We start from the raw sequence: 17,281 nt of genomic DNA, 5'->3' as shown, positions 1-17,281 counted from the left end.
CTCCTTTTACTAAGCTGCACTAGCGGTTTTAACGCACGCTAGACGCTAACGCCAGCATTGAGCTAGCATTAGTTCTTGACACGTAGCGCAGGGTTAGCACGCGTGGCAATGCAGCATCTTAGTAAAAGGAGCCCTAAATGTTCATTTGACTTTATGCTAAATGGGCCCTATTAGGGTTGGCTTTAATAACCACTTTGGCTTAAGTGTGTCCAGCTTCATATTACAAGTAAATGGAAATACCCTGTAGGGAGTTATTCACGAAATTGATCACATTTACCTGATGACTAAATTGATGGCACTATGTAAAGATGCTATGGGTACATTTTAAGCATTTGGGCATCTTATCATTCTTGGAGGGGGCCTCCTGCTGTGACATTAAACTGTTGCTCAGCTGAATCTGGATAGACTATCCCAAGTTTCTGTACCCTATTGGTTCCTTTGTTTAGTCAGGTGTTGAGGGGGCTGGAGGGGTGCTGGGGGAATGAGGGTTAATTTTCCTAAATGGGCTATTCTCTTGCATTCTGGGAATGCAAGTTTCTGTTTGCATTGTTTCAAGTTCTGAATGAAATTATAAAGAAGACAATAAAGATGGGGAAAAAATGTCTCTGTAGAACATTGAATCTACTTTCCCTGCAGGTATTATTTTTGGAAAGGTTCATAGTGACCAAGATGATAAGATGGAACTCCAGCTCATATGATGAAAAGGCTAAAGAGGTTAGGGCTCTTCAGCTTGAAAAGAGATAGCGGAGGGGAGATATAGTTGAGGTCTACCAAATCCTGAGTAATGTAGAACAAGTACAAGTGAATCGATTATTTACTCTAACAAAAATTACAAAGACTAGGGAACACTCAAAGTTGCATGGAAATGCTTTAAAAACAAATAGGAGAAAATGTTTTTTTTTGTTGTTGTTGTTTCTAAACAAATAGTTAAGCTCTAGAACTCAGTGGCTAATGTAGCTCGGTTTAAAAAAAGGTTTGGACAAATTCCTAAAGGAAAAGTCCAAGGACTACTTACTATTGTGACAGACATGGGGGAAGTCACTGCTTGCCCTGGGATTGGTAGCATGGAAATGTTCTACTATTTGGGTTTCTGCCGGGTCCTTGTAACCTGGATTGGCCACTATGCAAATAGGATATTGGGCTAGATGGCCATTGGTCTTACCCAGTATGTAGCTTATTCCTCTGCCAAAACCCAGTCTAAAAGCCAGCTTATTCCTATGCCAAAACTTAGTCTAAAAGCCATTACCTATCAGAGAAAACTAACTAAAAATGGACTGAGTGAGTTTTTGAAATGTACTCTTCATTTGTGGACCACTCTGACCTGCTTGTTAGACAGGGCAGTATATCAAAGTTTTAATAGCTAGAATCTAGGCGTCTACTTTCCTTTATAGAATATTAGCTTAACCATGAAAATACATGTCTGTAAGTTAGATGTGTCCATTTATACTAACAAAAATTGGTCCACAGTCAACGTTTATTAACAAAAATCGGTCCACAGTCAACGTTTACGGACAGTATTGGTCACAGAGTCTTTAAGGGTTTTTAGAAGCCTTCCATTTATACTAGCCATACAACTAGCATTAGTGTGTGTCCCTAGTTCTGCAGATGTGTGTGTAATTTATGGCATGTGTGTAAATTGTGCCCACACTCTGCCCAGACTCCACCCTTGTGTACACCCACCTGTGGCATAACTAAGGGGGGGGGGCAATACAGTTCAGCAGTGGCCACCTTTCTCCCCTCTCCCCCACACCTAGATCCAGCCTTTGCCTCCACCATCACCAGCCCACAGCCAGGCAACCACCTCCTTTCTCTAAACTTCTCCCTTCCCGAACCTCATCACATTTGCAGAAGAAACAGAAATGCATATCTGCTTCCTGTATCAGCTCCACAGACTTCTCTCTGCCGTGCCATGCCCTGGTTAATGTCGCTTCTTGTTTTTTCTCTTGCAGAATTCTGCAGAGGAAACACTATGGGGTCGGAACACGTAGCAGATTCCTAGCGCTGCTGCTACCCAGGAACTCAGGTACACTTGGGAGGGCCATGAGCGAGGGCAGGTGGCAACAATTACCAGATCCGGGGCAGAAACCGAGGGGGTAAGATGCAAGATTATTTATGTGGTGAGGGGGTTAGTTTTGGAAGACCCACCCAAAACAACAGGTCTGGCTATGCTACTGACATCTATCTTTAAAATACACACTATTTAAGATACACACACCTATATTTACAGAATAGAGCTCAGGCACCATTTTGGCACCCATACACACATATATGCCACTATGCTAATGAAATACGTGCATAATCAGTGCATACTTTATTGCCCTGTCAGTGGTATAGCAAAGGAAGGATGTGCCTGGGGCGGTGGTGCGCAGCATCACCACGCCATGTGCTCCCACGTACTTTCCCCGTGCATACCTCTTCAGAATCTTCAGTGGCAGTGAATGGCATCTCTTAGCTGCTGCTCGTGCCGGCCTCAGTTTTCCCTCTAGCATCGCTTCCGGTCCCACAACCAGGAAGTGAAATCAGGAGGAAAGAGCTGAGGCCAGTGTTGAGTAGTAGCTGCTCACTGTCATCAAAGGTTTTAAAGAAGTAGGTGGATGAAGAGAAGGAGAGGTACCGGTGCCCCCGCCAAGATTGTGCCTGGGGCGGCCCACCCCCTTCACCCCTCTTGCTATGCTACTGTGCCCTGTTAAAATGCAGTAGGTGTCTTTTCTCTACTTTAACTGCATAGGAAAATGTTGGTCACGTCTCCAGCAGTTAAAATGGAGCCTTTAATCAACTCATATTTCATAGCTACTCTTTTTAATTTATTCATTCAGTTTTCTATACCGTTCTCCCAGGAGAGCTCAGAACGGTTTACATGAATTTATTCAGGCACTCAAGCATTTTCCCCTGTCTATCCCAGCGTGCTCACAATCTATCTAATGTACCTGGGGCAACGGGGGGATTAAGTGACTTTCCCAAGGTCACAAGATGCAGCGTGGGTTTGAACCCACAACCTCAGGGTGCTGAGGCTGTAGCATTAGCCACATCCTTTACTGCAGACCCTGTTGGTTTTCCCCTTTTATTTGTTTTGCATTAACCACAGTGCCATACTCTCCCCTTTTACTGCACCTTAGTAAAAGGTCCCCTAAAAACATGTCAAAGGTTTATTTTTTTATTGTTTAGCTATCATAAATATAAATTGTGGCTTCTGTAACAATTAATTATAACATTTGGATTTATAATCTGCTATACCTTTCAGTTCTTAGCGGAGTACAATGTTAAGAGACTGGAAATTACCAGGAATTGTTAATACTCTGTCTTCACTTTGCACTATAGCCAAAATACTCAAATGATGTGAATAGGAGACATTCTTACATGCTAATATACTCTTCTGTTTGTAGAATTAACATGTACTTGCTCATTGTTCTGTCACAGGAATGTGATGAGAACAGAAACAGTGTTGTCATGATGCATAATATGCCATACCTCATTTCACCGACTTGATGTACTACAGTAGTAATTTATGAAATGTCTCAATTTCCCCCAGAAACTTTCACATTTGTACTGCAAGTGCCTTAAATCACTGCGCCACTTCCGCATTCATCTCAGCTCAAACAGGACTTTGGAATACTGCTAAATGTATTCAGACTTATCAGAGGTACTCACTATAAAAATGGAAAGGGCGTAGCCTCTTCATAGTGCACACAGTTTTTTTTTTTTAAAGTATAATAAAGAGCAACACACCTTAGAACAGGGGTAGGGAACTCCGGTCCTCGAGAGCCGTATTCCAGTAAGGTTTTCAGGATTTCCCCAATGAATACACATTGAAAGCAGTGCATGCAAATAGATCTCATGCATATTCACTGGGAAATCCTGAAAACCTGACTGGAATAAGGCTCTCGAGGACCGGAGTTCCCTACCCCTGCCTTAGAAGAATGCATACATGCAATACCAAAACAACAAGGAAGCACTGTCCTACTTGTAAACAAATGAACTGAAATGACAGTCAGTATTGTCTTTCTCTGATAAATATATACAGTTCAATTTTGCAAAATGCATGACCCACATAAAGGCTCCGGTATCTAGAAATAGTTATTGTATGCCATTTTAGGCCTATTTTAGTCAGAGAAATCAGCCTTCTAAAATTAACTCTCTACATATGTATGTATGTCTCTCTGAACATCTATTTCTCTTCCACCCACTGACTTCTGAACTGCTCATCTAATTGTACTCAAGTTTCAACCACAGATAACAGAACACTTTATGACAGGGGTGCCCACACTTTTTGGGCTTGCGAGCTACTTTTAAAATGACCAAGTCAAAATGATCTATCAACAATAAAATTAAAAAAAAACACAACGCACACTGTACGCATAGAATTGTTAATTATCATTCTTATTCCAGGGTTTTTTCAAAGAGGTCAAAGCAGATGACTCTATGCACTGTCACCTCAGTAACAACCATACAAAAATAGACAAATACCCACCCCCTCCCTTTTTACTAAACCACGATAGCAGTTTTTAGCGCAGGGAGCTGCGCTGAATGCCCAGCGCTGCTCTTGACGCTCATAGGCTCCCTGCGCTAAAAACCTCTATTGTGGTTTAGTAAAAGGGGACCATATTGAAAAATATAGAGAGCAGATATAAATTCAGACACATTTTGATCACTAAATTTAAAATAAAATCATTTTTCCTACCTTGTCTGGTGATTTCATGAGTCTCTGGTTGCACTTTCTTCTTCTGACTGTGCATCCAATCTTTCTTCCCTTCTTTTAGCCTGTATGCTTCCTCTCCTCCTGACCTCATTCTCCCCCCCCCAACGTTTTCTTCTTCTCTCTCTGCCCTCTCTTTCTTTCTCTCTTCATGCCCCCTTTCTTTTTTTCTGTTTCTCTTCTTTCCTTCTGTCTCCCTGCCTGCCCTCTTTCTCCCTCCTTGCCCTCCCCCAAGCCACTGCCACTGCCGATGCCATCGGATAACAGGCCTCCAAAGCCGCCCGCCGCCGGCCAAGCTCTCCTTGCTTCGGACCCACCAGCATTCCTCTCCCCGACGTCAATTTTGCCGTCGGAGAGGAAGTTCCGCTGGCCAGAACTTCCTCTCCGATGGCAGAATTGACGTCGGGGAGAGGAAGGCTGATCGGCCCAAGATCGACCTATTGGGAGAAATGCTGCCGGGTCCTGCCTTTGAGGAAACAGAAAGTAGGCAGCACCTGGCAGCAAGAAGAGCAAATCGCAAGCTTCACTACCTGTCTCCCTCTTTAGTCCGCAAATGGGGCTCTAACATGTGCGTGCCGGCTTCCCTTCTCTCCCCCCACTCCCCCCGGGACATAACTTCCGGTTTCAGAGGGAAGAGAAGGGAAGCCGGTACAAGCACACGTTAGCCCCCGGAGCATAAATTCTCCAAGCCGGTTTTTTGGTTTTTTTTTAAATGTTGAGCAACGGAGGCAGCAGCAGAATTCAGGAGCAGGCCAATCAGGAGGGGAAAAAAGAGAAGGGAAGAATGGAACCCGCTCTGTGATCAACTGGGATCGCCTGAGCGAGCGACCTGTCGATCGCAATCGACGTGTTGGGCACCCCTGCTTTATGACATCCACTTTTCAACTGTCACAAACATATGATGCCCACAGCACCTTGGACTACTGAAAATTCAGTCTGATAAAATTCAGTGTACACCGAGATGCCATTCACTATCTGGAAAGCTAACTTGCCTTTGGTTGATGCTAAGCAATTTGAAAGCTGGCTTGCCATTGGTTAGGTGTTACAAACATAAGCAAATGTACGTATCAAAGAGAAAATGTGTTAGATTTGGTTAGATTTAGATTAATACTGTATAAGCCCATGCGTAAGTTGAGAAATTTAGACTTTAAAATAGCTTCTTTAAAACAGGCTCGTCTTATTCAATGGTGATTTTCCTGGGCAAGCATCTCTCCTACTGTCATGGTTGCTTTACCCTGTCTGTCCTTACTGACTTTTAATCATCACCCTGATTTTTATTATTGTAAACTGCTTTGGGTTAACATTTTTGTTAATAATTGCAGCATATGAAATAAAGTAACTGTAACTGTACTCCCCTCCCCGGTCTACCTTGAAATCTGGGAATCACACTAGACACACATCTAACTATGATTGATCACACGAATATAGTGGTGAAGAAGTGCTTTTGCACACTGTGGAAATTAAGGACCATTAAAAAATACTGGTGCAGTCTTTGGTTCTATCAATACTGGACTACTGCAATATCGTTTATCTGGGTATCCCAAAGAAAACAGTACGAAAATTAAGAATAGTACAGAACACGGCAGTTCGCTTGATATTCGGATTGAAGAAAAGCGACCACATTAGCCTCTACTACAGACTGTTACACTGGTTGCCAATGGAGGCGCAAATAATGTTCAAATTTGCCTGTATTTGTTTCAAGCAGGCCTGGGGACTAGCACCTTCCTATCTTCTATCACATTTCGTACTATACAACCCCACACCGTCAACCAGAAACTGTAACATATTTGCATACCCAAGGATCACCGGCTGTAAATACAAATCCTTTTTGGACAGGTCTTTCATGTTTCAAGCAAGCAAACAGCAGTCCTGGCTGGGTAACTACATCAATGGAGCCAGGCTGACCTACGGCGCCTTTCGGAGAGTAATTAAAACCGTACTATTTGACAGATTCATCTCCTAAACAGAAGCCACACAAAATTTATATTTTCCTTCTGTCTATTTCTTGTGTAATATGTTGTACCTTTACTATTTGCACTCTGTAATTTGTTGATTGTTCAGCCCTCTTCGGAGTGAACCGCCTAGAAGTCATCTGACTATGGCGGTATAGAAGAATAAAGTTATTGTTATTATTATTATTATTTATCTGTCTTTAGAGGTTGCCAGCAACATCAATGATACAAATACACTGCCTGGAGTCTTTCCTCTGATGTGTCCTGCCCATGTAAAAACAGGAAATTTCGTCAGAGAGGCTCTGGGACATTTTAAAGTAAATGGGAGTGGGATGAGGCATGGAGAGAGAGGTGCTGGACCATATGAGGGAGGAAGGTCTCAAGGAGAACCTTAACTTATACATTGATCACAGCAGTTCAGCCATATGTAGCCCCCAAAATGTCCTCAACTTATACATGGGATAGAGGTATACATGAGTATAAACACCACTCACACCTTTCAGACCTGAGCTCAAGGCATGTTCCATCTAGGTAAATGAGTTATTTTGTTGCTCAAATTAGCTCTTATGCCATGTACCTCAGGCAATGAGATAACAGTGGGAAAAGCAACATCTTTACTCTGTCTTCCCTCATTCTGATAAAACCAATAATGTAAGGGTAAAGTCGTATAAGTCAAGCACAGACTCAAAAAGAAAATGTACTGTATATTAGTTTTAGCAGAGAAACTACATACATATCATGTCAACAAAAATATATAAAAAGGACAGAAAAATAATAGTAAATACAAAAAAATAAGAGAAAACAGACCTCATACACATCAGCCGGGACTACACTAAAGATAATTTCCTTCAGGAAACCAAAGTTTTGGAACAAAAACTAGTATCCCAGAATTATCTTTGGTCTATAGTTAAAAAAGCAAAAAAAAACCCAAACAAACAAAAAAACGTGCATTGAACAGTACTATAAACTGAAAAGGAAAATGAGGGAAAAAAGGGAAAGGAATTGCAGAGGAGAGGTGTGGGAGAGGGAAGGAGAAGAGAGAGATGTCCGACCAATGGGGGTGAAAGGAGAGATGGAAGGGGGAGGCATACAGTTTCTGGAAGGGGCATAGAAGGAGAGAAGATGCCATATAGGGGAAGAGAGACGGCAGACAGTGAATGGAAGGAAGAGAGTTACAAGAAGATGAGGAAAGCAGAAAGCACAGAAGACAAAGGTAGAAAAAAATTTTCTATTTATTTATTGCTTTAGGAGACATGTGTCACTGTTTCTGTGGTGTTGCATTGTATGCAGAGTCCAGCTTCTTACTGGTTCAATTTAACCTTTGTCTATGTATTTCTATTTTATCCCCCCTTTTACAAAACTGTGGAGCGTTTTTTAGCGCCAGCCGTGGCGGTAGCAGCTCTGATGCTCAGAATTCTATGAGCGTTAGAGCTGTTACCACACTACAGTTTTGTAAAAGAGGGAGGGGTTAGTTTGCTAAAATCCACACTACAGTTTTGTAAAAGAGGGAGAGGTTAGTTTTTGATTACATATTCCATACTAGGCGAAGGTGTTTTCTGTGTTCTGTATGTTCGAAAGGCATGGTGTTTTGTTAGGCTTGACTGCAGGATTGATCTGTACTAGTCTGGCTTGTTTAGTTTTACAATGGGTGTATTGATGTTGTACTGCTCACTGCATATGTAAGATGCTGCCTTTTCCTAGGTACTCATGTGTGGTCCAGTGGTTGGAGCTACAGGCTCAGCACCCTGGGGAAGTGGGTTCAAACCCTGCGCTGCTCCTAGTGACCCTGGGCAAGTCACTCAGTCCTCCATAGCCCCAGGTACGTTAGATAGATTGTGAGCCCACTGGGACAGATAGGAAAAATGCTTGAGTACCTGATTTTAACACCGCTTATATAACCTTGATAGGTGGTATATAAAAACCTAATAAACTTGAAACTTGTGACGTGTGGCTTGTTACTAAAAATCATGCTTTCTGTACAGATGGGGGGTGTCAAAAAAATGATGGGCCCCGGGTGTCACATATGCTAGGTACACCACTGCACTTAGAGTATATTTGTAAAATTGTCTCGATATCACATAGAAACGTTGCTATGGAATATTACAATTTAACACAGAAGTTAGCATTCCCTGTGAGAGCAATAACTTTCATTTAACTCAATTTAACATGATAAGACACAGCATTATGCAGAATATCATACTACATTATCAATAAACCACACCATCATTGTGTTTGGGAAAAGGTTAACTCAGATTCAGGAAAATATGATGAGTCTTCCACTTCTCCAGTTTTCTGCACTGGAGTACAAGGGTTCATTCTACAGAGAAATATATCAGGTATTTTTTCTGCAGTAAAAGAGCCTGGTGGATATAGAAGAAAGGAGAAGGAAGAAGGCATTTGTTATACTTACAGTAAGAAAATACAGAATAAGGCATAAAATGAAGCAAATCAATAACCTATTTCAATCCTACATATCCCCTCAAAACGTAGTTTTCAGACGTGTACTGGAAGCAAGACTATTCCCCTCTTTTACTAAGGTGCGCTAGCGTTTTTAGCGCACGCTACAGATTAGTGCGCGCTGCCCCCATGCTAAGAACTAACGCCAGCTCAAAAGTGGCGTTAGTGTCTAGCACGCACGCTAAAACCGCTAGCGCAGCTTAGTAATAGGAGCCCTATGTCTAAAGAGCTCAGTTTGCTGCGTAGTCATAATGAATATGCATGAGATAGTTTTGCATACGTCGGAGACGGTCTACACAAATCTGCCTCATGCATATTCACAGTGACTCCTAAAAACCAGACTAATTCTGTCTCCAGAACAGGGCTGATTTGCAAACCATTACCCTACCTCCAATCTCTGGGCAAAAAGACTTCAGTTGCCTGCAGGGTTTGGAGGGGACGGGGGAGAAAATATCAAATACTGAGAACTACTCCCACGTTTTCCCTCAAAAGTCCGTGGGCAGAACAATCCATATAACTTATTTCAACATACTTTTTCTATAGATTCAAAACTGGAGAAACCTGTCTGATGCCTTTTTATAAAACTTTGTGTACTGTTCCTTCCCTATGGCCTGTCTGCCATGAAAAGGCCCACTTTTACTATCAGAACCTAAACAGGGTCAGGCCTGGCTAATACCTGGATGGAGGACCACTGGGGAATACTAGGTGCTGTAGGCTGCGTGGCCCTATATTGGGCAGCAGCAACCTAGTGGAGCCACATACTGCATGGAAGAAGGATATGGCAAACCACTCATACAGAGAATAACACAGGGACAAATTTTTCTCCGTCCTCACGTCCCATTCCGGTAAGTTATTTTCCTGTCCCTGCAAGCTCTGTCCTCATCTGCACAAGCTTCAAACACTTTAAAATCATAAGGACATGGTCATACTTTCCAACAATAGAATGACCAGACCTGAATAGACTCTATAAAAAATGCAGCCAAGCAGTGTGCAAATTAAACAACTGCCCTCCATACCTGTTAAAAACCACCACACCAAATTTCGAACCCACCTCATACAATGGATTCAATGACTGCTCACAGAGGGCCAATTCCCACATGAACTCAGCAAAATTATAATCACACCTATCATGAAAGACTCATAGGGTGCATCAGATCTCCCTTCCAACTATAGACTGTACGTGAAACTAATGGAAGGCCTAGTTGCACAATACCTCACAAATTACCTAGAAGATCACAACCTACTTCATCCCACACAATCTAGGTTCAGGACCAACCACAGCCCAGAGACACTGCTTGCATCTCTCCTGGACACAGCACAACAGCACCTAAGTAAAGACAAGAGGATCCTAGTCATATAACTGGATCTCTCCACAGCATTTGATCTGGTCGATCATACTATCCTATTACAGATACTGGAAGCCACAGGAATCACGGGAAGGGATTCCTGCAAACCAGATCCTATAGAGTCAAGATCAATAGGGAAAAAATCAGAATCCTGGCCAACCCCTGTTGCATACCTCAAGGATCACCACTATCTCCAATGCTTTTCAACCTCTACATTACATCCCTTGGCATCAGTCTGGACCATTTAGGCATTACATCATACAGCTATGCAGATGACATCACTATTCTCCTTCCTTTTGACCAATCGACTCCCATCTCTACAGAGAAACTGCACAAGACATTAGCAACAGTGGAAAAATGGATAATATCTATATCCCTGTAATTAGCACAATTTCTCACAGCACCATATATCCCTCCACTCCTGTACCTTGTTCTTTAGTCTGTACCTCTTCTGGTAATGTCCAGCTAACATCTTTTGCAATCCGCCTAGAACTGCAAGGTTAAGGCAGAATATAAATCATTAATGTGATGTAATGTAACTATACTGCCCTGACAAGCCAAAGCACAGCAATTGTTAAGAATGTAACTGTTAAGAATGTAATGTAAGTTGTGGGGAGTGTGTGATGCAGTGGTTGGTTAAAGCTACAGTCCCAGCACCCTGGGGTTATGGGTTGAAATCCTACACTGCTCCTTGTGACCCTGGGCAAGTCACTTAATCCACCAAAATTATATACAAGATGAGAAATAACATATATTAATTAAAAAAAAAAATACCCTTCTCAAAGGTCATTTCAATTTTCTTAGTCCAAATTATCCTGAGGTGTATATCCACTATGAATAGCTCATAAACTTAATTCCTTTTTAGTTATTATCTAAGGGGCTGAGCCTCAGATCCCCATGTGTTGTATATGTTTCACAAGCACACCAGAAAGGGAATTAACCTCACTGGCTCATGCGCCCCTCCTGCCCTATTGTTAATCAAAAACACTTTTAGTTCTTAAACTTATGTTTTTTAAACAAGGACTAAAAGTTAAGTCCTTGTTTAAAAACCATAAGTATAAGAACTAAAAGTGTTTTTGATTAACAACAGGGCAGGAGGGGAGCATGAGCCAGTGAGGTTAATTCCCTTTCTGGTGTGCTTGTGAAACATATACAACACATGGAGATCTGAGGCTCAGCCCCTTAGATAGTAACTAAAAAGGAATTAAGTTTATGAGCTATTCATAGTGGATTTACACCTCTGGATAACTTGGACTAAGAAAATTGAAATGACATTTGAGAAGGGTATTTTTTGAAACAAGTCACTTAATCCCCCAGTTCCCAAGGTACATTCGATAAGAGTGTAAGCCCGCCGGTACAGATAGGGAAAAATGCGTGAGTACCTGAATAATTTGTAATCCGCATAGAATTGTAGGATATGCAGAATATAAATAAATACAAGAAAAGTAAAAAATTATACATATATATTGAATAAATCCCCATGATGTACGGTAATTCTTGTCCAAAATACCGTGTTGTGGCTTAACATATCTTCCTTTCTCCTTTTTATAAAGAGATACTGTTGTGTTGTACTGTTGCTGCATGCTTGAAAATGCATCCAATGTCAAATGTCAAAAATTTGAGTTATTTTGTTCTGCCTTGTCAGGGTAGTATAAAGGAAAATGTATTTATGGCCTAGTATCTTATAGGCATATCTTTGAAAATTTGATGAGTCCCACGTAAGCAGCAGCAGCAGCATGCACCTACATGGGAAGAAAATATTTAGCGATTCCTCATCACTGCTTGAAAGCAAACTAGAAAGTGTAACAGTACCTCATTAGCCACATGAGCTATTACTAAAATATATCTTGATATCACATGCATGAATTGCATAGCAAAAGACTGAAAGAAAATAAGTAATGTTCTGAACAGTATTTTCCCTGGATGGACCTTGTCAACAAATGTATTCTTTTAATACAAGTAACTTAGCCATGGAGTTTGTTGGCTACCAGTTTCAATCATCATAATTTTTTTTTGTATTTTGGGGTCCTTTTATTAAGGCATGCTAATCGATTTAGCGCGCGCTAAAGATTAGCATGGGCTAAATGTTAAGGCATCCATGGGTGCCTTAGCATTTAGCATGTGTTAAATCGGTTAGTGCACCTTAATAAAATGACCCCTTTATTAGGTATTTATATACTGCTTATCGAGATTATCTAAGCAGTTTACAATTAGGTACTCGAGCATGTCTCTATCTATCCCGGTAGGCTCACAATCTATGATCGAGTGATTTACTTAGGGTCACAAGGAGCAGTGTGGTGTTTGAAACCACAACCTCAGGATGCTGAGGCTGTAGCTTTAACCAGTAGGCCACTCCTTCCTCATAACCACAAAGAATTCAAAATCTTAATATAAAGGTGTGACTAATGGAAGCTAGCTACTGGTAAAGTACAATAACTAAAATAGTTTCATTTCTATTGAGGACAGCGGTATCAGTGCTTACTAGATTTACTGCCAAATTACATCCCGTACCACTCACCACAAAAACATCTCAGCAAGCAGCCATGGACATATTCAGCTAGCCAACTGAAATCACTACTTGATTGATGGGCTGAGGGCATTAAGCGACATAGCAACATCTGACAGCATGGCAACAGAAGTGCTGCATACATGAAAAATCAGAGCCCCCCTCCTCCCCCCACCAATACTGCCAGAACTGCAGGGATACTGGATCTGAAAATAAAGTGGTTAGACCTAACCACCTCTTACATTCTCCATGTTCCCTTATAGATAAATAACGTAGGTAATGTACCTTTGCATAAAATTTACATATATGCAAATTCACCATGCTGTATTTTTCTGTGTATACAATACATGTACCTGAACATACTGTGTTATATAAACTAAACAGAATGGTGATGCACAAGATGTTGGATCTGTACAGAATTTTGCAAATATTTACTGTTCATATAGACATAACTCTTATTTTATCTATATTGTATATTCTATGTTGTTGTATTCTTTAACATATTTATACAGTGTATATTTCTTGTTGATCAGGCCACTCCTTGTATATCCAGGAGATCATTTTTATAATCCCCCCTTCTATCTTTCCTCTATGTATCTATTTACACACACACAAACATTTATTGTAGATATGAAAATTCTTTACAGACCTAACCGCATTGTACCTCATCACTCTGCAGATATTTTAGAGCAGTAGATCCTGTACTTAACCACTTTGCTGACTAACTTCAGAAACATATATGAAACAAAGAGCCATCAGTTTCATGACATTTTCCTGACGTGAAAATGAACTCACTTTCGTGGAAAACACTATTTTCAGCTGTACTACAGTATATCTGATATCCGCTTCAATTTTTAATAAAGTTCCAAACCAACTGCATCACCAGCCCCGGTTGGTTGGATTTTTCTATAACATTGTTACTTTTTTTCCCCCCACAGGAATATAATAGACAGAGACCGGCAGCTCTTCAAGGCTGAAGTGCCAGAGCAGCCCAGCATCACGTCTCTTACCATGTATGAGCCACAGTAAACCGCCGCTGCTTCGGTATGTTACTGTTCAGAAGCATCCTGCGCAGGAGCCGGGGAGAATTTCGGGGAGAAATAATTGGAGACAGCCGAGGAGAAACAATGGGAGACTTCCTGGACGCCTTAGACTTTTCATGCTGCAACAGGTTCTCCCTCAGTGTCTTCACGAGATCCTCGTTCAGCCACGGATTTGGACCGTGCGAATTGTCCACTTCGGGCACGGTCAAGGTATCGGAGCTTGCTGTGGGTTGAGCCATTTTTGTGGAAGAAAAAACTTTGCGAACGACTTTTTAGTAGAGTCACCCCCCCACCCCCACCCCAAAAAAAAAAACCCAACCAAAAACCCCCTCCTAAAGGCAAAATGCGCGAAACAATTTCTTGTCAGTTCAGTTGGCGGGAAAGGCGCAGCGCTCGGGACTCCTTGCCAGGTTTTATTCCGCGTTCAACATGGTGCTGCCTGTCTCAGTGTCTGTGCAGATAAGGATCTGTAAACAAAGCAGGCTAAGTCCTCCACAGAAGCCTATTAAACATTACCACTCCTCTCCCAACACTGGTTTGCAAGAGATCGTTGACTAACTAGCCTGGCCAATGTACGCAGAGGGAAGGAGCGGCGTTAAGCACTGCTTCGGTCAGAGCTACGGTGCTCCCCGTCCAACTCTTGGAACTAAATGCGCTGCAGCTGCCTGAGCGACTTCTGCTTATGTATACAGAAAGTAGGAGGAGGGCTTTAGCAACAGATGCCTGATCATAGTCACTAGGAAAACACTGGAGGACAGGTAAATAAACTGTACACTTGTGTGTCCATAATCTGGTCATTTACTTATAGAATCGGCCAACCGTTTGCAGATTCAGTTCATTAAGAATCAAATCTCTATTCTAAGTACAAATAGGAATAGAATGGAACAATGTTTCGATAGCTTTGGCCTTCTAGCCAAGATCAAGTGTACAGTGTCTGCTTAGTGTAGTAATATTTGATCAAGGCAATCAATCTGATGTCTCATGACTCACATAAAAGCAAATGCGAAATTGATTAACCCTATGCGGAAAAGCAAATATAAATCCTTTGGACAGACACTGTATACTATTTTTCCCCCCTTTAATATTTATTGATTTGTGGTTTTATATTCTGCAAATCCTTTGGTTCTCTGTGGATTCCAATATGGATAACAAATTGGTCATGACAGCACACAAATATCTGCATTGTTTGAAAAAAAAAAAAAAAAAAAACAACACCCCAAAACAAAAGCAATTACACTGTTAACATTCACAACATGTGGCAGGATATTTTAGAAAGGACACAATCAGAATTCAGACATTCATTAAAACAAATTAAATGGTTAAATATCAGTGGTTCAGAATGGAAATAAACATTTACTGTATGTGCCTGAAAATAAACATTTTAACCATTTTGGGGAAAATTCTATAACCAGTGCCTAAATTTAGGCATTGGTAGGTGCCCCGCCAATGCCTAAGTAACTGAAAAATGCAGTAAATAAATGGCAGGGTTCAAGTGCCTACAGCCACCTAAATAAAAAGTGGCTGCAATTGCAGCTAGTTAGCCACTTTTAGGCTGCAGAATGCTAAAGTAGGCATAGCCAATGCCCGAAGTGGCATTAGGCAATCTAAAGTGGTTTCCAGCCACGAACCATACCAAGATAGGCTGCTGAAATAGAGGCCTGGAAAACCCTGGCCTACATTTCAGCCACCTAGCTTTACTTAGACCGCAGCAGCCGATTGTGGCAGGGGAATTCCCTTTCCATCAGCTGAACGTCATGGATGCCACACAGCCGCAATTCTGTAACTGTTACAGAATCGCAGTTTCGGGGAGTCCCTGTCGCTCAGCTGATGGGGAGGGGGAATTCCCCTGCCACGATTGGCTGAAAGTGTCCGTGGCAGGAAACCCCTGAACTCCGCCGCAAGTTAGCTAGCAGGAGAGATTCCCACTCCCTCCTGCTGGCACTCTGCCCCCTCCCCCCCCCCAACATCCCTGGCAGGAGGGATGCCCAATCTCTCCTGCCGCCAAACCCTGCTAACATCCCTGGTAGGAGTAATGCCCAATGCCTCCTGCCAGCACCTCCTCCTGAACATCTCCAGCCCAATCTCTCCTGCCGCCAACCTCCGCTAAAATCCCCGACAGGATGATAAAGGGAGGGGATGGAACTTCTCTCATATGAGGAAAGACCAAAAAGCTTAGGGCTCTTAAGCATGGAAAAGAGACGGCTGAGGAGAAATATGACTGAAGTCTACAAAATCCCGAGTGGTACAGAATGAGTACAAGTGGACTGATTTTTTTACTCTGTCAAAAATTACAAAGACTAGGGGACACTCAATGAAGTTACAGGAAAATACTTTTAAAATATTTTTTTTACTCAGAGAATAGTTAAGCTCTGGAATGCATTGCCAGAGGTTGTGATAAGAGCGATTAATGTATCTGGTTTTAAGAAAGCTTTGGACAAACTCCTGGAGGAAAAGTCCATAGCCTGCTATTGAGACAGACATGGGGGTAGCTACTATTTGGGGTTTTGCCAGATACTAGTTACCTAGATGTGCCACCGTGAGGACAGGCTACTAAAATGGACCATTCGAGTGACCCAGTAAGACTATTCTTATGTTCTTATATGCCCAATGAGTTATGGCGACCAGAATTGCACATAATATTTGAGGTGCGGTTGCACCATGGAGCAATACAAAAGGCATAACAGTTTCATCTTTCTTTTCCATTCCTTTCCTGATAATTCCTAACATTCTATTTGCTTTCTTAGCCACCACTACACACCGAGCTGAAGGTTTCATCATATCTTCAACAATGATACATAGGTCCATTTCCTGGGTGATGACTCCTGACGTGGAACCCTGCATCACGTAGCTATAGTTCAGATTCCTCTTTCCCACATGCATTACGTTGCACTTGTTCACATGAAATGTCATCTACCATTTTGATGACCAGTCTCCTAAGGTCTTCTAGCAATTTTTCACAGTCCTCTTGCAATTTAACAACTTTGTGGTATCAGCAAATTTAATTGTCTCACTAGCTATTCCCATTTCTAGATCACTGATATATATGCTAAAAAAAAACAAAACCCAGCAGTCCCAGCACAGACCTCCGGGATACCCCCATTATTTACTCTTCTCCATTGAAAATATTGACCATTTAACTCTACTCTGTTTGCTATCTTTTACCCAGTTTAATCCATAATAGGACATTACCTCCTATCTCACAAGTGTCTAATTTTTTTAAGTACTTTGTCAAATGCTTTTTGAAAATCTAGATATACAATATCAACTGGCTCACCTTTATCCAC

At 41.7% G+C, this 17,281-nt stretch overlaps 1 protein-coding gene across 3 annotated transcripts in view; it reads right to left on the bottom strand.

Annotated features, from left to right (window-relative positions):
- The window catches only part of LOC117354005 (cAMP-specific 3',5'-cyclic phosphodiesterase 4D), a 1,294,824-nt gene extending 1,280,564 nt beyond the window's left edge, over positions 1-14,260 (bottom strand). For all 3 annotated transcript variants that reach the window (XM_033930716.1, XM_033930768.1, XM_033930761.1), the window contains exon 1: positions 13,965-14,260. In XM_033930716.1, the coding sequence (XP_033786607.1) occupies positions 13,965-14,236 (272 nt within the window). In that variant the 5' untranslated portion in view covers positions 14,237-14,260. The remainder of the gene's footprint in view (positions 1-13,964) is intronic.
- Between the last annotated feature and the right edge of the window lie 3,021 nt (positions 14,261-17,281).

The sequence above is a fragment of the Geotrypetes seraphini genome, chromosome 1 (assembly GCF_902459505.1).
Source record: "Geotrypetes seraphini chromosome 1, aGeoSer1.1, whole genome shotgun sequence".
NCBI classification, from domain to species: domain Eukaryota; kingdom Metazoa; phylum Chordata; class Amphibia; order Gymnophiona; family Dermophiidae; genus Geotrypetes; species Geotrypetes seraphini.
This window is presented reverse-complemented; position numbering and strand designations above follow the sequence as displayed.